This window comes from Electrona antarctica (assembly GCF_951216825.1).
Source record: "Electrona antarctica genome assembly, chromosome: 12".
Classification (NCBI taxonomy): Eukaryota; Metazoa; Chordata; class Actinopteri; order Myctophiformes; family Myctophidae; genus Electrona; species Electrona antarctica.
In genome coordinates, this window is record NC_136793.1 from 21,512,115 (window position 1) to 21,532,445 (window position 20,331).

Here is a 20,331-nt window from a genome sequence, read left to right on the forward strand (position 1 = left end):
GCAATTATGGAATCAATGTAGAAAGAAACACTCTGTCACAGGTAGCCTATAGCCTCGGCTGGGAGGCGAACCCGGGACCTCGTGTTACCAAGGCGCATCCGTTACCAGTCGACTAAAGAGGCCAGTCCTAGACAGATTTATTTCACCGTCAGGTTCATAAATACAATACATTTAATATTAATGTTTACATGTGATTTCTTTAATTTACCTATTGAACCAGGTAATCATCATCAGCACAAAATATTATAGAATGTTTATAAAAGTACGTTGTTGTTGTTTTTGACCATGCTTGCGGACGTCCATACGACGATATACAAAGTCCAAGTCGGACCTGATTTATTTGTTCATTCCCTCACTGTAAATCCCTTAATTTCCACAAAAGCACCAGCGGCGTGAGCGGGATGTCCATACGCCGTTGATACGCTGTCCAAGAGAGGGACGGCGTATCAACGTCGTATGCACGGCGTGTCAGCGTAGTTCATTTTCAGTTCACTTTCAACTGTCTAGTCTGTCTGAAATCTCTTAAAACAGTCCAAAACAGTCCGACGGCGTGAGCGGACGTTGATACGCCGTTGATACGCCGTCCAGAGAGAGGTCGGCGTGTCAACGTCGCATGGACGGCGTGTCGCCAGTTCAATTTCAACTCCTTTTGCTACGATTGATTATTTTATTTTTGTGTCCTGCACACAAGTGCCCAACCACCATTTTACATTTCATTATAATTAATTGAATTAGACTTTAGAGTGAGCTGACTTGGACGTTGTATGGAGGTTGTGAGAAAACCTATTTGTGCAATGTTTAATGTTTAATTAATCCGCTTACTCTGCTCAATGTTTATTCGGCTTGTGCACTTTACTAGAAATATATATTTTGGGAATTTCAAAGTAGGCTACTCCAGAATTGAACAAGGGAAATGTGGGACTTGAACACAGAACCTTTGGGAGCCTGATGATCAGACCAGTACACCATCTCTCAGTCACTGTAGTCTGCACTTTATTGTTTTGTTGAAGCATTATTTTGTATTTTAGCAGTTAAAGCAATGAACTGTAAAAGGTCTGGGATTTGAACATGAAATATCTGTGCTGAGAGTCTGATCATTAGTCAACTACACTGTCATTCAGTCCCTCTGCAAGTGCAAACTGTTGAAGCATTCTTTTGTATGTAGCCTTCAGTTAGTAAAGGGAAGTTGAAATACTCCAGCATTGAAGGGACTGGGATTTGAACATGGAGTCTCTGTGCTGAGAGTCTGACCATTAGACCACTATACCATACATCTGCTGAGTGGTTTCTTTATGCCTAATCTAGAAGCGTGGTCAGAGAACATATTTGGCCGGGTGAGTTATTCTTCTAGGTCCTTGCACTGGATACCTTAGCTGCTAGTACACACTGGAGAGGTGACAAGTTCAAATTATATCCAATCAAGGTGTCCAGCTCATTCTTCACCTCATCCCAAAACACCTGTATCTTTGTACATTTCCAAAGCATATGTGCATACCAACTTCTGTGTCACATTTATTACAGTTAGGAGAACTGAGACCATGCTTGCTTCTCAGTAGAGGTGTATAATGGAGTCTGTGTAACATTTTGAATTGTCTTTCTCTATCATTATTGCAACTCAAAATAGTAAGTGTATTTCCTATAATTGTTGTCCAAGTATTGTCTTCTATCTGACATTCCAAGTCAATCTGCCACTGCCTTCGAATATGATCATGATCATTTTCGAAGGCAGTGGCAGATTGACTTGATGTAAGAACTTACATCAAAACATTCATACAGATAGGAAATAAATCTTTCTGGCACAGGTTGTGTAAGAATATTTTCTAGGAAGGATGTCCTAGGGGCTTGCATGTTCTTTGTTACATAATGACGGATTTGTAAAAATCTAAAGAAACGTGACTGTTCTTGATTCTCAAATGACTCCATTATGCCTCTGTTATATAGTTTAGCAAGCTGGTCCAGTCCCTTATCATGCCAAACCCTGAATACTGGGTCCTGACTCCTGAGTGACATGAGGGAAGAAAATCTGGGTTCTTCCATATAGGAGCTGTAACGAAGTGGTCCTCCGTTACTTATATTTGGCACATTTATGCTTATTTTGCACACATATTGTACCAGTGTTTGATTGAAGTATTTATATTTGCACAGCATATGCACTTTAGTCAGTTGTATTTGCACACAAAGGAAAAGTCATGAGTTGAACTGGTTTATTGAAAGTATTATGAACAGGGGAGTTGTTTCCTAGCCTGGCGCGGCCAGACTCATAGCGAGGGTTCACTATGAGGCTGGCCAAGCCAGGCTAGTTGTTTCCTATCCAGCAGGATGGCCACTCAGCATTGGACAGTACCACCTGGGGAAACAGAGGGATGTTTGGTCATGATGGGCAAGTGCAATACAGTTAAGAATGCAATATGTGTCAGGGCAATATAAACTTGTACGTAATGTAATATGAGACTGTTATGGGTAATTGAATACTTACTGCTTCTGTTCTGTCTGTTCCAGTGTATTCGGGCAAAAGAGTCCCCAGACTACCAGAGCACCATATATTGGTCTGGACTGGACCACAGTGAAATGGCCAGGGGTGTTTGAGTTATGCATTGGAGCTGCTAATGATAATGGGATATGTGGTTTATCTTGCAATAGTGGGCATAATTGATATTTACTTACCTGTGTAGTGATATAGATTTATAGGCTCATGTGATGTGGGTTATGTGGGGTTCAGAAGTGTTGCATGTTTGACCGGTAATATGGTAGAGTCTGCACTGATTGGTTCAGCTGCCTATAAAAGGCTGCCAGCACGCACACACACACTCAGTGTTAAATCAGTGAGAGGACATGGTGGAGCGGCACACCAACATGTCCTATCTGTTTGCTGCTGGTGTGATGCCATTTCCCATGCTGTAAACCTTCTTTTTGGGAATAAATCACGATGTGGCTGCATTTTACCTCCTGACTCTGTGCTCATTTCCAGCCGCTTATTGGGCCAACACTACAGGAGCCAAAGGTGAAAAATGTTTTTTAAGTTTAAAATGGACTTTAATGTTATTCCAGGTGTTCAGTGTATTTAACACAATGCAATTCTCCCAACCTCCAATTTAGCTTTGTTATGATTCACAAAGTTGCAGACCTTAAGTGTCAACATACCACAGTTTTATACATATGTACCTCATTTGTGCTGCCCAGTAGTAAAAACGTAAGTTCGGAACCCCCAATCCACCCTCATCCTTGTGTCTTTGAAGCTTACTTATTTTCATTCTAGGCCTTTTACCCTGCCACAGAAATTGTGTAAATATTTTATCCAGATCAGAGAAAGAGCTGTTGAATTTGGCAACATCTGTAGAGGGTACAACAGCCTAGGCAGGATATTCATTTTGAGCACACTTATCCTACCTAGCCATGACACAGGTAGAGTTCCCCATCTCTGTAAGTCTTCCTTAATGCGCAACGTGATTGGTCTAAGATTAAGCTTAAACATTTATTATTATTATTTTATAAACTATTTAAAATGTTGAAAATAACCAATCTGCTATTTTCGCTATTTTTGTGCGACACAAACAAAACAAAAGTTGATTCTGCCTGACGGCAATGATATGTGAAATGACTCCAAGACAGGTGTGTCCAAAAAAGGGAAAAGATGCACAACGGAGACGGCCAAGCAGCAGCGCTTACTCCACCTGGCAGTTATGACTCGAGTCATTCTTGTTTAAAAAATCTTTTTTTAAGATCTAGCATTTTCACATCGCAATGTTGTGATCTTGTAAAGCTATTTTAGGGGGAAAAAAAGAAGGAAAAAAACAAAGGAGCCTACAATATCTACCACTGAGGTATAGTGGAGTAGACAAATCTAAATTAAGTAACGTAAAAGTGTACTTAGGTACAGTACTTCTGAGTACATCTATTTGGTTACTCACCGCTGCTTATCAGATTATGTGAAATGAGTCCCAGATTGCATGTACTGCAGACAAAAACACAGAGTGAAAGCGCCATGTGCAACCCATTGACTCTGCACTGGGCGGAGGTCAACCGTGCAACCTGCACATCAGTGCTGTCGCACGGAAACCTTGTAGGCTATGTCCAAAAAATATATCCTTTTTTGGTATTTTACAAACCTTAAAACATTTTGAAAATAGCAGATCAATAAGGTCACAACGCAACGTGTGACCTTATACCTTGGGCATTATACCTCGGGCATTAAATCACAAATCTGTCGAGTGCCTACTTGCGCGTTGCACACAAGTAGGCCATAAATGGCCTACTAGTGCGCAAGCAGAGCACGCAAGTACTGTTGTGCCAGGAGGACACTGAATTATGGATGATTCAGTGCCAGAGTTTGTGGGTGTCGGGAAGAGTCGAGCAGATGATGCCTGATGCAAAGGGAAGAGTCACACAGATGATACCTGATGAAAGGGACTGGTCAGATGTGTGCAGGACAAGACAAAGACAAACACTGAAAAGACCTGTGGACAAGCTATGCCTCATCTGTGAAACTTATGTAAACTTATGTTTATTGTTTTAATGGCTTAGGTATGTAACGGCTTAGGTATTTGTGTGAATGTAAAAGCGTGCAGCGGCATAGGTATGTGGCTAATCGTGGGTGGAGTGGCACCGCGTCTAGCAAGGCATATGTCTGTGGCGTCATGTGGGTGAATGTCATTGCTCGTAACGGCTATCAAAATCAAATCAAAACACAGTGGCTTGCAACGTTTTATATAGTTAATATGGCACTTGACAGTTTTAATTATGAAGATTAAAAGGAAGGATAGAACAAAGACAAAATATTAATGTTGACAGTGCAAGAAGCTGTTTTACACATTAACACAATAAATAAACTTATCAGAAAACTAAAGAAACAATGCTACCTTTTTCTTTACAAGATTCACTTCTTGGATATTTGGCACTTAAGTGACAAAAAATACAACCCAAAAGGCATTTTAAGTGTCCTTTAACAATTAACAGTGTGCATAGGTAGCTTTTGCATAAAACTAAACACATTAAACATGAATACAATAATGTCTATGTATTCTTCTTCATTTGGCCTATAAGTAAGTAGTAGCCTTGCTGAGCCATGGGGCCCATAGGGCAGGAGACTATCTCCTGTTTCTGTAGCATGAGGCAGCTTGATGTATTAAGTACACCCCCTGGACATGACGCTAGTATGTCGCATTTGGCCTATGGTCCCTCATAAATATTTTTTTCTGGGCTTTAAATAAGCTTACAAAACATAGGCCTAAACCATTTTACAAGGAAAACAGCATGGGTTGTTAATCTAATCTGTAAGTGCTTTTATGAACAAAATATGACTGTATATGCTCATACGGTAGTCTGATTCCTGGTCCCTGAACTTGTAAGCCTAATTTATACTTGCATTGTATGACCTTGTTGACCTTGTTATCATACGAAATAACTGATTATCTACTGAAAGAAATCGTGTTTTCCAGTTGAAAACCAGTTAACTTGGATGGGGAAAAAGGACATTCGACCAAGTATAAATTATCATTTAAGTAATTAGTAATTCTGTAAGCAAAGTACTACAGACATTGACAACTTGGGAAGCAAAAATAGACATTTACAAAGACAAATGATTGGGAGCACAAGTATAAAAAAAACATTTGCCAAGACAGATGTTTGGACACAAAGACATAATGGTGTGTGTGGTAACGCAACAAAAAAATAAGAGTGGTCAGTGAAGGCACATATTTTCTGCAAATGTCTGCTGATTATACAGTTAATTAAAGACTAGTACCTCCCACACACACACAAATGTGTTGGCTCATACAAAGAACACCAGTGGTAGGCACAGAGTCTGATAAGAAAGGAACCAATCTCTTCAACAGGAATGTTTTTACACTTAATTTACAACTTGGGTTTTAACTGTCGGTGTTTGGTTAGCAGAACTTTGCCATATGAAGCCACTACATGTTTCCAAGATACTAAGGAACACATAGTATGTTACATTTAATTGAGTTATATTACACCCGTTTAGCTCAGAATATATGGTGGATCAGTATTAGCCCTGTAGAAATGGGAAACTGCACCCTCTGTGTGCGCCAGGAAAATATGCGCACGCACAGACAGACAGACAGACAGACAGACAGATTATTTTTCTCGGGCGCGGCTTGAGCAGGTGCAATATTCTCAGTCCAGTTCTAAGGCAGTACGTGTTTCTCACTCCTCCACTACAGTACTCAGGAAGACACTTTCAGAGATACACAATGTTCTCTTCTCCTCCGTCCTCCCCATTCTGTCCTTCCAGAGAGAGGTATGCCTGTGGAGTAAGAAGAGGGTCGAGGGAGGCGGAGGTGGGGTAGTCTTCATACAGCCCCAGGTCTGTGATCCCCGACCTCCACCTTTCCGAAGGGGGACTGAAGTCTGCTAGAAGGAGACAGAATACAGCTATGTTTATTATACGAGTGGTCCTCAAAGTTTTCTTTTCAAGGACCCCATTTTTAGCATGCATTAGGCCACAGAACTGGTCAATTTGGTTCTATTTGTACACTCCCAGAGTTACAGACCTGTAACACCTCATCTACACAGACAAGGAGCGAGCGTTCCGATGGCGATGTTGTGCGAAAAACTGTCCTGATATGGAGTGTCGGCCATTGCGTTGCGACATAGCCTGAACCAATCAAATAACCAATAAGTAGTATAGCGTGTCAGATCTCAACCAATAAAAGTGATTGGGGCAGCGAAACCTTGCTAAAATAGAGACTGCTATACTATAGGAGGGGTGGAGGATGGCGCTGGATGGCACGTTGTCGCTCATGGTACGTCAGGACAGTCACAATGAAATACATGTATTCTAATGAGATTTCATCGTTCGCTTGCTTGCATCGCTGGCAGTGTGGATGAGGTGAAAGTGTTGGTTCCCAACTATCAATCATTGATAGCTGGGGACTCCCTGCAACCCCGTTAAGGACCCCTGTGGGTCACCAGACCACACTGTGAGGACCACTTCATGGCTTGACAAATAGCCGATCTAGAAGCTTACGTGTTGCACCAATAATTTTAACCAATAACAGAGTCGTTAATGGACATCAAAGGAAAGCTTAAACTCGTAACCACGTGAGGTATGTATACTTACTGTTAGTCCTCCGCTGCTGTGTGCCAAACCCACTGCTGAAGGAGTGAATGGGGGTGTTGACTGGACGGGGGAAGCCGTGGCTGCTGTTGAAGTGCGGGTATGCTAGACCAGCATCTGGGGGTGGCTTGCCGTGAGCCTGGCTCAGCAGGGTGTTGAGGCTGTTATAGAGGCTGGAGCTCAGGCCAAGGTTGGGGTTGAGGCCGGGGCTGTGTGCTGGGCTGTCCTGGTTCTTCCTCGGCCCAGAGTTGAGACTCTGATGGTGCTGGTTGTTGTTGTGGTGGTGGTGAAGGTGATTCTGCTGCAAGGAGCGGAGCAGGGCAGCTTCATTCTCGTACACTGACCCGTCCAGGCTGCCTGATCGACTGTGACTGCTTACCTGTGAGCAGGACGTGCATAATGGGGACTTTATCACTGCGCCACCCAAACGCTACATTCTATCATCCATTAGATTCTCTCTATGGCTGTCTAACCTTCTGTTTCTTACCTGGTAACAGTCCATGGGTATCATAACGGGCAGGCTGCTTTGGCGATTGTGTCTCCAGGTCTGGAGTAGCCTCTGCTGGGCTTCAATCTTTTCCCGTTCCATGGCCACGCCCCTCTGGCCATCCCTCAGCCTGTCTAGATTCTGCTCGTACTCCAATAGCTGGGCTTCAAGCTCCTTGCGTTCGCAGTGCAGCCTCTCTGCCTCCAGGAGGCACTGTTGCTCACGCTGCTCTAGCAAACTCTCCTGTTCGCTCTGTGAGAACACAGAAGGTTTGCGGTTGGCCGTCTGGGATATACCAATACCAATTTCAACCTGACATCCTTATGATAGGCACGTGTTTGTAAGTATAAGTTTGAATTGTAACAAATGCATTGTGTGCACATCCCATTGTTCAATTACGTATAAGGGCATAAGTGGATAAAACTTGCAGGTGCTGTAATGCTATGTTACTGCGTACTATGTGGAGTGTTGCTTGGGGCCGATCAGACTGCCGTAGCCACAGTTGGTTGAAGGAAGTCACTGTATGAATGAATGATTTTATTACATTCCGAGTGTGTGGACGATTTATCAGGAGACTAAATGAGGACTGGAATGACTGAGAAGACGGAGAAGACCCCCCAAAAAACCTATTAATTTTTCATTGCAAAACCGAGTTGTACAATCATGTGAAAAGTATCTCTGCTGCTGCCAATCATTAGCCCGGTAAACCATCCCCTCGCGTGAATTCACATCATGAGTCTTCTGCAGACCGCTCTGGCTCCAGCGCTGGGTGGACGTTTTGCAGAAACCAAAAAGTGGAAGAGCCAATCAGCATCTGCGCGCTCAGGGCCCTGTAATTGACAAACACTGATTGGCTCTACCGCTTTTTGGTTTCAGTAAAAGGTCACCCAGTGCTTGGGGCCAGAGCGGTCTGCGGAACACGCATGATGATGTGAATTCACACTTCTGAGATGCTTAACCAGGCTAGCAAATCAGGAGTATACACTTGTTTTCTATTACTTTACCACATTTCAAACCCAAACACACGTATCTGAAAGCTCATAGGCAGGCCATCCAAAGACTGAATTCAGATGATCAAATGAATGTATAATGAATGTTCATAGACACGTTTTAATCTAAAGCCTACAAAAACTAATAGAATACGCACATCACTTGGTAGAGGTGCTGGGTTCAAAAGTAGTATCAGAAAAAGAGAAAAGAACCTGCACACTCATCTGCTCCAAAAGTTATACTTTATTGACGACGGCTCTTCATCTGGTCAAACTCGAGATATCTGAGACATCTCGAGTTTGACTCGAGATGTCTTACCTGTTGCTTGTCCCTGGCCAGACACTCTCTGTCCCAGCGCTGTTGCTCCTGTCTCAGCCTCACATGAAGCTTCTGCACCTCATCCACCTCTTCTCTCTTCCTCTCCAAACTCTTCTTCTCCACCTCCTCTCTCCGCCTGTCAAGACTCCTCTGCTTCTCATGATCCTGAATGATGAAGGACACAGACCTTAGTTTTACTTAATCATCATCATCATCATCATCATCATCACCTTTATTTAAACTCTGAGTACAATTGAGGGGCAGGCCCTCATTTTCAATGTAGCCGAAATACAAAACACAAAATCAACAATATCATTACTAAATGGACCGATCGCTGTCTGTCTGTCCACTTCCGGGTCACCAGTGAAATGCATGTTGGGATGGACACAGATTAATACTGGGGCACACTTTTCCGCATAACAGACGCACACGGGGAAAACAACTCGGACCCTGATACTACTAGCTACTCTTGCGTCAGTCGACAGAACTTCTTCTTTGGGGAAGCATCGCGGCCAAAGCGGGGGTTGCGTGGCACAGGCACCTGAAAGCCAGCTCTGACAGTTGGACGGGGGCATGTTAACGTGAACACACGTGCGCTGTTTCGACACCACACTGTCCGTCTGCCATATAGGCTACATGCACGCTGAAAGCCTGGACACTGACTACGACAGGTTACAGCCCTGCGCGCACCCAGCGTGACTGCGTGACACACTAAACATCACCATCACAAGTATTCATAATGTTATGATCATCCAACAGATATAAAAGTGCACAGGATTGTAACTGTTGCCAAGGCAATTCCCCGTCCGGGTCGACTTAAACCCTGTTGTTGTTGTCATCTGTAAACAATTCCCCCCCTATCAGTAATGTGATCTATTACATTGCATTACCCACGAACATCATTTGCTGTTCATATATTCAGAACGGGTAAGGACTAGTACATTAAATACAGCAATATCAAATATATGAATTGGAAAACAGAAAGTGTTCAAAGCTAAAATAACTATAATAGATAGATGAGAATTCATTAAAACAGATACACTGTTGAGTAAAAGTGCTAGAAATCATTTCCCTGAATTGACCTAGGGAAGGCAGTGATCTGATTTTTAGGGACTTTTGGAGTTCGTTCCAATCAAATGGAGCACTGACAGAAAAAGCTGCTTTACCTAGCTCTGAGTTAGCAAAAGGAACCTTGAGGGTCAGGAAGTCACTCGAGCGGGTCTGATACGGAATTGGATTCTGATCCAACATAGAGCAAATGTAAGAGGGGACCATTCCTGAGATGGCTTTGAAAATGAAAATATACCAGTGCTTGTCCCGCCTCTCGGACAGCGAGGACAAGCCTGCGTTCCCATAGAGTGTACAGTGATGGGTACCAGAGCTGTCACCAGTGACCCATCATAGGGCATAATGGTAAACCGTATTGAGGTGCTTTAAAGTTGATGGTGCAGCAATCCTGTAAATAATGTCCCCATAGTCCAGAACCGAGAGAAATGTGGCTTCAATGATGCCGGAAAACTTGCTTTGTTCCTATAGAAAAAACTGGCTGTTTGGTGACTAGAGTTTCAATGTGGAATTTAAAAGACAATTTCTCATCCAGCCAGATGCCAAGGTACTTGTAATCTGATACTCTTTCAATTGAAGAGCCATTGGAAGATATTAAAAATACGTTTTCTGGTCTGGTGGTTCTAGCCCTGGTGAAAAGCATGAACTTAGTTTTGCTTGTATTTAAAACAAGCCTGAGCTCAAACAGGGAGTATTGAATGCCAGCTGCAGCTTACTGGTGGCAAGCTGGGCTGTGTCAGCATGGAGACTGGACGAAACTCAGATTGGGAGCTCCCAGACTTCACTGATTGATGTCTGTCATGTAAATAACTATAAAACCATTCAGAAGATGTATTACTAAAACCAATGTTGTAAGAGTACGGTGTGATGTACACTGCTGTGTACATCACTGTCGAACGCTTTCGATAAGTCCACAAAGAGGGCGGCGCAATGCAATTTGTTGTCCAAAGCAGTTAAAATGTTAAAAAGAAAGGGTCTAAGTTATCCTCTCCAGTGGAGGTCTTATGATTAACATTAAGCAGGGCTTCCAGAACAACAGATGTAGAAGGAGGCTGGATGGATACTTAAACAACCTATTTTAAGTACTTAGTTTAGAACAATCTGCTCCTTTTACCATCAAAACCAAACCAGCTGATTTACAAGCTCAACGATTGGTTGCCACAGAATAGAGACGTATGGGCCTAGTTGTTAAACTCCCATCATTTTATCGAAGGAACTTGGTGGCTCGGTTTCATCCATGGTACTTTCCTTAATCAGGCAAATAATGGCTGTGTGTGAAGAATCATCATACAAGTAGCATCTAAACAATGATGTATCAGTCAGTGGACGTACTGGGTTGTTTTGGAGCGATACAGATGTGCGTAGCTGTGGTCGCTCTCCCTCCTGAAGCAGCAACTTGTGGATCTCATAAGAGCTGTCCTGCAGCGTCACAGCAGCCTGCACACAGCCAGAGGGACACACCTACTAAAGCACTGTTTCCCAAACTCTTTTAAGACCCAAAAGAGACATTTGGTGTCTCCTCTGGACCCAAACTTACAAAAGAAAATTATACAAAATATACAGATTATACAAATGCCTTCTAAACCAGTAGTTTTCACACTTTCAAGATTTTTCAAAAATGTAAAAGAAAATTGCAGCTGTAGAAGCTCGCAGTGAGCACATGCTTTCCCGGTTTTAATTACAATTTACAATTTAGGCATTTAGCAGACGCTCTTAATCCAGAGCGACTTACATTAGGCAAGAACAAAAGTAAGGGAATACATCACATATATAAAATGCATTTATCAAGAAACATGCGTAAGCTAAGAACGTAACTAGAACATATCTATATAATGACACTATACATATTAACTATACATACATACTATACTATGCTATACATATGTACTATGATGTGCTATGACTACATACAATGCAATTATTGTGCTGTCTACCTGACATGCTATAAGTCTGTTTCAAATGCTATCTAAGTCTAAAAAGTGCTATCTAAGGGGGTAGGATAAGTGCTAGTGTTAATGGTTTAATAGTGAAAGTAGCCTATCTACAAGCGTACAACACGTCACGATGCGACACATTGTGATCTGCTATTTTTACAATTTCTTACTTTTGGATGTGCATTTTAGAAGAGCGCCTTGAGTTTTCTAAAAATGTTGTGTGCTAAAAGGCCAAAGTGTTGATTGTGTCACGCAGCAATAAAGCAATGTAATTTCTTACAAGAAAGGTTGTTTGTTCACCATTATTAAGTTTGATGAAATAAATAACACTTGCGCGTTTTCTGATTTATTTGTAAAGCTCAACCTCAAAAGGACTTATCAGCCATCACTTCCTATTCATCTCAATTCAATTAACCTTTCCAATTTGTTTTCCATTTCTGAATTATCAGGGTGAAAGCAAACACTGATGTACTCCTGCAGTAATTTCCTGACAATAATATTCTTACCTGCAGACTGTAGAGGAGCTGAGTCAGACTCTGGACACTCTCTGCCACCTATGGGAGAGACTGTGTTATTGCAAAAAGCAGCAACTCATAAGAACTGTACATTTGGGAAGTAAACTACAATAGGTGAACCTTCAAGTGTGTTCCGTTTGAGTCGCCTCTTCCCAGGTCTGTGACAGAGGTCCACAGCAGGCTGTCTTGTCCTGTCCATTCACTGTCTGACACCAGAGAGGTGGAACTCACACTCAACGTGCTCAGGTAGTCTGCTGCAGGAACGATGAGAGACCAAGAGAGAAAATAAATATTGCTGGTACCAATTTAGCATCAGTTAAACAAAGAGTCTGTAACTCGGGAGTGTACAAATGGCTGCGCGTTCCATTAATACATTCCCATCGTTGACAATGCAGATTTTGAATATATTATATTTTGTATATATATATTTGAAACATATCCGAATTGTGGTGAAAATGTAATGTATGTAATGTAGAATCGTTTCTGACGTTCAGATGGAGACTCGTGGATGCTGCCGTGGCTGTTGTAGCTGCAAATCTCTAGTCTTTGGACAGGAGAGCTCTGGCTCTGTGCAGAGCGGTCCTCCCACGCCTGCAGAATGGAAATCAGCTTCTCCACTGCAGGGAGAGCAAGCATCTATCTGTTAGGCTCCAAAAGAAGTTGTGCACTGTCTGTGTGCATTTTACAACTCAACAAAAACAACATGCCTCTTCCTCACCCTCTCTCAGAGCAGCGGTCAGGAGCGTTGCGGACTGTCTCGGCGCCTCAGCATCACTGTCAGGTGTCACCAGGAGATGGCGCTGCTGCGTCACAGAGTCTGATGAGCGGAGGCTCAACTGGGTAAGTTCAGCATACAGCTGCAGCTTCTCCTCCAGGCTGCTGCAGATACGCTGGTCCTGACCAAGCAGGCACTCTGCACAAACACACCACAACCAGTGTTAATCTGCTGGTCCTGACCTAGCAGACACTCTGCACAAACACATCCACAAACCAGTGTTAGTTAATCTGCTGGTCCTGACCTAGCAGACACTCTGCACAAACACATCACAACCAGTGTTAATCTGCTGGTCCTGACCAAGCAGGCACTCTGCACAAACACATCCACAAACCAGTGTTAGTTAATCTGCTGGTCCTGACCTAGCAGACACTCTGCACAAACACATCACAACCAGTGTTAATCTGCTGGTCCTGACCTAGCAGGAACTCTGCACAAACACATCCACAAACCAGTTCATTTCGTCAACTAAATCTATGATGGAAAATGTTCATTGACTACCTTTTTTCACTGATGAAAACAAAATAAGAAACTAAGCAATGATGACTAAAACTATGGCATAACACTATGACAACTATTGACAATTTCGTCAAACAAAAAGTGTAAAATAAGCCATTACCAATGTCAATGTACACTTAAAACAGAAGAGGATATCCGAGCACTCAAAAATGTGGAGGTTGAATTAAAACAAATTTTATTCTAGAAAAATTGTCAACATGTTTCGACTGGTTAAGGAAACTGAATGATTTATTTTATATTCAGATATAGGAATGTTGTAAAAGCCAAATGGAGGTATAACACATAATTTTAGAAAATAGGGCTTAATGACCTTGGAACTTGTGTATCTTCTGGACTTTGAGCTCTGCTACCCGTCTGGCTTCTTCTGACTCTGCAATCCTCTCCTCCTCCTCAGGACAACTGACACACACACGGACACAGACACGGATACACACACACACACAGGGTCACATATTAACTAACACATATGTGCATGCAATTCATATGCTGGTGTCACACACGCGCATGCACACAGTACGCACGCACGTCGGACGTGCACACGCACGCACGCACGCACGCACGCACGCACGCACGCACACTTGTATTACTATACTTCTCAGGACCTCAACATTTTAGGGCGTCAATTTTATGACTGCCTTTTTTGACCTTTTTTAAAGCCTAAGACAGCACTAGATCTGCCCTGTGACACGTTGTGAGCGTCAAGATCTGCTATTTTCTTTTCTCTAAATGCCTAATCCTAACCCCAACCTGAACCCCAAACCTTTCCTAATTGTAATCCTGACTAAACCTTGTTTAACCATAACACAACCATTTCTCTTGTGACGACCAGGAAAGAGATGTCAATTCTATTGCTCAAATGCAACTGCTATACCTTAGCAGAGGACCTTGTGAGGACATTTAGCCCTAATACAAGTACACACGCACACTGCCCACGCACAGACACACACACACACACACACACACACACCTCTCTACAGCTTTTCGTATGTGTCTCATCCATGCGTTCCTCTCCTCCCTGGTAGACGTGTGCACTTCGTACATCTCTGGTCCCACAGAGGAGGCTGAGATGAGGAACATCCCTCTCTCCTCATTGGCTACCTCTCTAACGATCAGCTTCTGCAGTGGGATGACGGGGGGCTTCTGGTCCTGAAAGAGTTGGATGATAAAACCTCATCAGGAGGACATTCTGAAAAGGAATCGATTGTGATTCAATAGTCATTGAATAACTACTACAATTTATATTTTTTACTTAAGTGATTAATAATGTATGTTTTGTATCAATAATCAAATGAGCAAACTGAGTAGTAACTAAAGATTTAAAAGAATTGCAGTGGAGCAAAAAGTACAGTATTTGCCTCTGAGACGTAGTGGAGTCGAGGTAGAAGTATTGAAAACTGGAAATACTCAAGTAAAGTAAAAGCACCCCAAAAAGCACTTGAGTAAATGTACTTAGTTACTTTCCACTGCTGGAAAGAGTGAATTATCATTCACTCTTTCCAGCTCCCTCAGAACACTTCCTTCCGCAGAAGGACATTGTGAAAAGGAATTGATTGTGATCCTAAGACAGCCCATTTTCTCTCGAAGACATACCACAGCAGCAAATATGAAGCGCTGGTCTTTCTCTTGCAGGAAAACCAAGACATCTGTGAGCAGCAGAGCCAAGGTGTCTGAAAGAAGAGTGAGGGCAGAAATGCAGAAAGGTTTCTATTAGACATAGTGCGTCTTCTAAATATCTTGAATTCCCTTACAAAAGCTACAAAATGTTTGTTTCCATACTGGCCTAGAATTGAGACCACTCAACTCCTCTACACTATCTCTCTCTCCAGTGCCTTTTCACAAAGAGAAATTACAGACTTTTTCAAGACTTTCACCCACATTTCCGTACTTTTAAGGGCTACATGAATTCATAATGATCCCTACTTTCCACACCTGTGCAAGCACCCTGCTCTCAGCTATCCAACACAACAGAAAAATATATGAAGAAAAAAATAAAAACTGCAAACACAAAAACACGTGTCGAACACATGGGTGGTGGTGACTCAGGGGTAGAGTGGCTGGATGGTAACCGCAAGGCTGCCAGTTCGAACCCGGGCTCCCCCAGAGTTAGTGTCGAAGTGTCCTTGTGCAAGACTCTGAACCCCTAATTGCTCCTGATGTGCTGGTTGGTGCCTTGCATGGTTTCCGCCACCATCGGTGTATGAATGTGTGCGTGAATGGGTGAATGTAATGGATAAAGGCGCTATATAAATGCACCATTTACATGAAGTGGCCCATGGGTTACATCATGTCACACCTGAACCTGATTTATATTTAGTTGCTTAGTGGTGTCGTACACCACAAATAACCAATCTACAAGCTCACACATGAGTATAGGGTGGAAACTTGTAAGTCCAAAACAGTTCAATCGGCCCGGACTGGCCTAGAAGGTCCAGGCACCTAGGCTGGTTATAGTCCTGATCACGACGACCTTTGCTGTGTGTCTTCCCCCCCATCTCTCTCCCAGTTTCCTGTCAACCTACTATATATCTATCAATAAAAGGCAAGCCCAAAAAATAAGCCCCCCCCCCCCAAAAAAAAGAAAAGCAGTTCAATCAACAAAGTATTGCATACAATAAAAAAATAAAATAAAAACATAATAAAGTTGAAATAGGTATACATGCTTTCTGCCCGACAGCAATGAAAGTAAGCAATACCCACCTTTCAGTCTGCCTGTGGCCGTCTTCCAGTAGACCAGGCCTTTGTGCTGCAAGACCCTGTGAGGGCTCCCCAGGTCCTGCTTGCGGAACACCTTGCCGTTCTTCAGCTTGGCCAGGCTCTTGTTCTCCAGACGGGCCAGCACCTCCTGCAGCTCCTGTCCCTTCTCGAACTCGCTGACACTCAGGTCCACCGCTGCGATTATGTCACGGACCTGCGCCAGGGCCTGTGACAAGTCACAGTGCTCCTGACTGCCCTCTGCAATTACAATTTAGGAATTTTAGACAATCCAATCCTACCACTTACGAGTGCGAGAGCATGAACTCTAATAAACAAGGTTAAAACACAAATAGAATGCAGAGAAGAAATTAGTATACCAGGTAATAGTGAACCTAGCCTCTTTCTAAAAACAACATGCTATCTATATTATTCTGTACATTTTAACTAGCATCTGACTAAATAACATGTTATATAAATCACATTCTTAACCCATTTAGGCCTGACGTCGAAATAAAAAAAAAAGTCTTCTGAAAGAATATATATTCAAAGGTTTGTGCCTCATTTTCACGATATTTCAAAAATAGCAGACCTACAAGCTTGTAGATCTGCTATTTTTCAATAGCTAAATATAACATAATGCTTAGTTAAAACACCAAAAGGGGTTCCCGTCCAGAATGGGTTAACCTTTTCGTACAAGAAAAACAAGATATTGCTCTGGAAGCATAATATAAATGTTATAGTGACCGCACACTTGACAGTTGTACAGTACGTCAGTACAGTGGACCTACTGGGAGTGTACTGTAATATCCTCTCAAGTAGTACTGGGTATTTGGTGATGCGCTGAGTGACTAGCAGGATGAACTCTGGCACCTCTCTCCGTCTGACCAGAGAGTTGTTGCTCTGTTGCTGTGAGAAACAATGGAGAGAGGGCGATAAGCCTTCTTTACATGTCGCTGAGCGCCGGTGGTATATCGTGTGCATAAAATATTTCATTTTCATTTTCATTTCAACCTTTATTTAGTTCTCGGAGAACACACTGAGGGCTGAGACCCTCTTTTTCAGTGGTGCCGAGATTACAACACATCAACAATGTACAATGGGGGGACAAAGAAAACAAAACATAGATGAATAAAGTAAATTACTGGTAATAATAAAGGAACATTACATAGTGATCAACTCAATTAAAACAGGTCCAGTTGATATTTACCAACGTTGATAGCTCACAACGCTAGCTCACAACGAATCGCAGCAAAGCGCTTTATGAGCTTGTCTGCTGGCTATTTTCTGCACACATTTTTATTGTGAAAATACATGATCTACAAGCTCTTAACTCTTGCAATGAGCTATTAAATAACGCCCACAAACTGTGAAAAACTTCATAAATATCTCTATCATTCGAAAAAGTAATGGATAGAACAATCGCTAGGAGAATAATAATATAATATAATACGGTTGCAGCCCTTCTACACTCTAGCTTTTAGTTGAGCTTTTAAAATCCTTATTGTTATTCATGTCCTCACTGTATTGCATTACTGCTATTATTTTAATGTTGTTTTACGCCTTTGCTTTTCTTTTTTCGCTATTGCTCTGTAAAGCACTTTGAGCTGCATTTCATGTCATGAAAGGTGCTATACAAATAAAGTTTTACTATTATTACTTACTTTGACAAACACCTGGAGCTTCTTGTTGTGTTGCTGCAGCTCTTTGAAGACGTTGACCGCCTCAGTGTGGTGGCTGCAGAACTCTCCATACACCTGCTTCATCTTCTCCGCACTTTCATCTGAGAACTGAGGTAGACCGTGTGTGTGTGTGTGTGTGTGTGTGTGTGTGTGTGTGTGTGTGTGTGTGTGTGTGTGTGTGTGTGTGTGTGTGTGTGTGTGTGTGTGTGTGTGTGTGTGTGTGTGTGTGTGTGTGTGTGTGTGTGTGTGTGTGTGTGTGTGTGTGTGTGTGTGTGTGTGTGTGTGCAAAAACAGATGAAATGAAAATAAATTGTATTTAGGAGAATGTGTGTGAATCAATACGACTGTTTTCAAGTACATAAGGTCCCCCCCCCCACCCCACCCATTTTACACAGGATACAATTTGTATCATGTGACTCCAATCTACACACGCAGACACACATATACAGTATATTGTTATTTGTCAGTTGTCAAGTTATTCTTAGAAGGTGTGAGAGACTACATATATGCCATTGTTAGCTGCTGAAATCGGGTTTCAGCTGTACCCAAAGCAGCTCAGGAGCCTTTGGGAGGGCCACATTCTCAAATAAATAAATCTCAGTTCCGTAAAGCGGGTCGTCCACTGACCCCAGGTTGGGGGGCCCCCTGATAAAGGACATACAAAGTCTTTGTGTGTGTACAACACGTGACAATATATATTTAGTTTATATATTTAGTTTATGCGAGGGTGCACGCAATCGATGCCGCGCGCACCAGCGCCACCGCCACGGCCCGCCCACCTGCTGCAACAGGATGTCTCCGATGCGCTGGGCGACGTAATTGCGCGGGTTCTCGGGCTGCGCCGCGGCCTGCCGGCGGTCCTGCAGCGCGGCAAAGAGGTTCCTGTGGAAGAGCAGCAGGGGGTCGAGGCAGGGGAAGATCCTGGCAACGCAGTCCCAGTCCAGCTGCACCTCCTCCAGCATGCCTCTCCTGAACACCTCGGACATGACGCTCAGCGTCTGGATGTGGTGCAGCTCCGTCTGCATCAGCTCTGCACAAAATACATGCAGGGGAGCGGTGGTGGAAAGTAAGTACTGTACTTTTTTTTTATTATTATTATTATTTTTTACAATTTTAGTATTTGTGCTTTACTTGAGTATTTCCAATTTCCAATACTCCACTACATCTCAAAGGCAAATATTATATTTTTACAAAGTATACTTTTACATTAACCACTTTAGCCGGGGCAATATATAGATTTCTGACCGATGTCAGATGGGCAGGCCACGAACGCAGAGAGAGAGAGAGAGAGCAGCTCAACAGTGAGGGAAAGTATAGCGTGGTCTCTCACCATAAATGACATCTTGTCGTTTAACAGTGTGCTTGTCGTGTTGCCTACAGAACTCTGGGCTGACCGCCAGACTCCAGGACTCCGCCTCCAGTCCCAGCGGGACGGCCGATAGTTCGCACAGCAGGGGGGCGTCGACCACCTCTGCGGCTGCCATGTTTAAGAGTTACAATGAATGAACAAAAACACTGATTGCATTTCTAAGAACACAAACTCATTATGCAGTTACTGTCCAGTGACTATTAAGATACGATTGCAAAATGGTCACCTTCTGCAGTGTTGTGTGGAGGGTCGACAGAAGGGGGTGTAGCTGTGATCTGTGTTCCGTCTTCAGTCAAAGAGCTGCTGCCCCAGGCGCTCACGTCACTCTCACCGTCCACCCCTGCCACATCGCTCAGTCGTCTGCATAGAGACAAAACCATCTGAACCAGGCAGCAAAGGACGCTCGGCTGGATATGAAGCCAATAAGCAAGTGCTTTTCAGCACTGCAGTTTTACTACAATGGGAATTCTTTTTTATTACCATAGTAATCATTGTCATAAATACTTTATGCTTTCAGTCGCTAATTTAAAGTCTTCTTTCAATGGACATGATATGTGTTTTTACATGATTGTCCCATTCATTTTAAAATGGATGATAAAGTAGGGTATGCTTCTAGGTCCGGGCCCCCCCTGAGGGAGACTGAATGCCCCCCGGGCCAGCGGTCGCTCCGTCAGCCTCTTGTTCGCTGTTGTTTTTTTAAACAGGGGCTGCCCATGCGCTTGCCCTGGCCCTGTCACTTCCTGACGTCAAATTCGATACACACGTTCCACACCCCCACAGGGAGTGCAGTGCCCGGTGTCGCACAAAAGCCTCTGCCCAGGCTCTGCACTTGATCACCCCTATATCTCCATATATGGAGCTGGCCTGTTCCGACATCATTCTGACATCTGCATAGACTCCATATTTGGGCA

General features: G+C 43.1%; 1 protein-coding gene across 1 annotated transcript in view; it reads right to left on the bottom strand.

Moving 5' to 3' along the window:
* Positions 1 to 4,688: 4,688 nt before the first annotated feature.
* Positions 4,689 to 20,331, bottom strand: part of LOC306934247 (rho guanine nucleotide exchange factor 28-like) — a 35,171-nt gene continuing 19,528 nt past the window's right edge. The window contains exons 14-31 of the mRNA XM_079516816.1: positions 19,647 to 19,780; positions 19,382 to 19,528; positions 18,831 to 19,081; positions 18,034 to 18,159; positions 17,161 to 17,278; positions 16,376 to 16,630; positions 15,269 to 15,345; positions 14,646 to 14,824; positions 13,989 to 14,077; positions 13,103 to 13,297; positions 12,873 to 13,001; positions 12,505 to 12,638; positions 12,376 to 12,423; positions 11,268 to 11,372; positions 8,871 to 9,035; positions 7,563 to 7,814; positions 7,079 to 7,454; positions 4,689 to 6,369 (exon numbers count right to left, since the gene is read on the bottom strand). Of these exons, the coding sequence (XP_079372942.1) occupies positions 6,197 to 6,369; positions 7,079 to 7,454; positions 7,563 to 7,814; positions 8,871 to 9,035; positions 11,268 to 11,372; positions 12,376 to 12,423; positions 12,505 to 12,638; positions 12,873 to 13,001; positions 13,103 to 13,297; positions 13,989 to 14,077; positions 14,646 to 14,824; positions 15,269 to 15,345; positions 16,376 to 16,630; positions 17,161 to 17,278; positions 18,034 to 18,159; positions 18,831 to 19,081; positions 19,382 to 19,528; positions 19,647 to 19,780 (2,953 nt within the window). The 3' untranslated portion in view covers positions 4,689 to 6,196. The remainder of the gene's footprint in view (positions 6,370 to 7,078; positions 7,455 to 7,562; positions 7,815 to 8,870; positions 9,036 to 11,267; positions 11,373 to 12,375; positions 12,424 to 12,504; positions 12,639 to 12,872; positions 13,002 to 13,102; positions 13,298 to 13,988; positions 14,078 to 14,645; positions 14,825 to 15,268; positions 15,346 to 16,375; positions 16,631 to 17,160; positions 17,279 to 18,033; positions 18,160 to 18,830; positions 19,082 to 19,381; positions 19,529 to 19,646; positions 19,781 to 20,331) is intronic.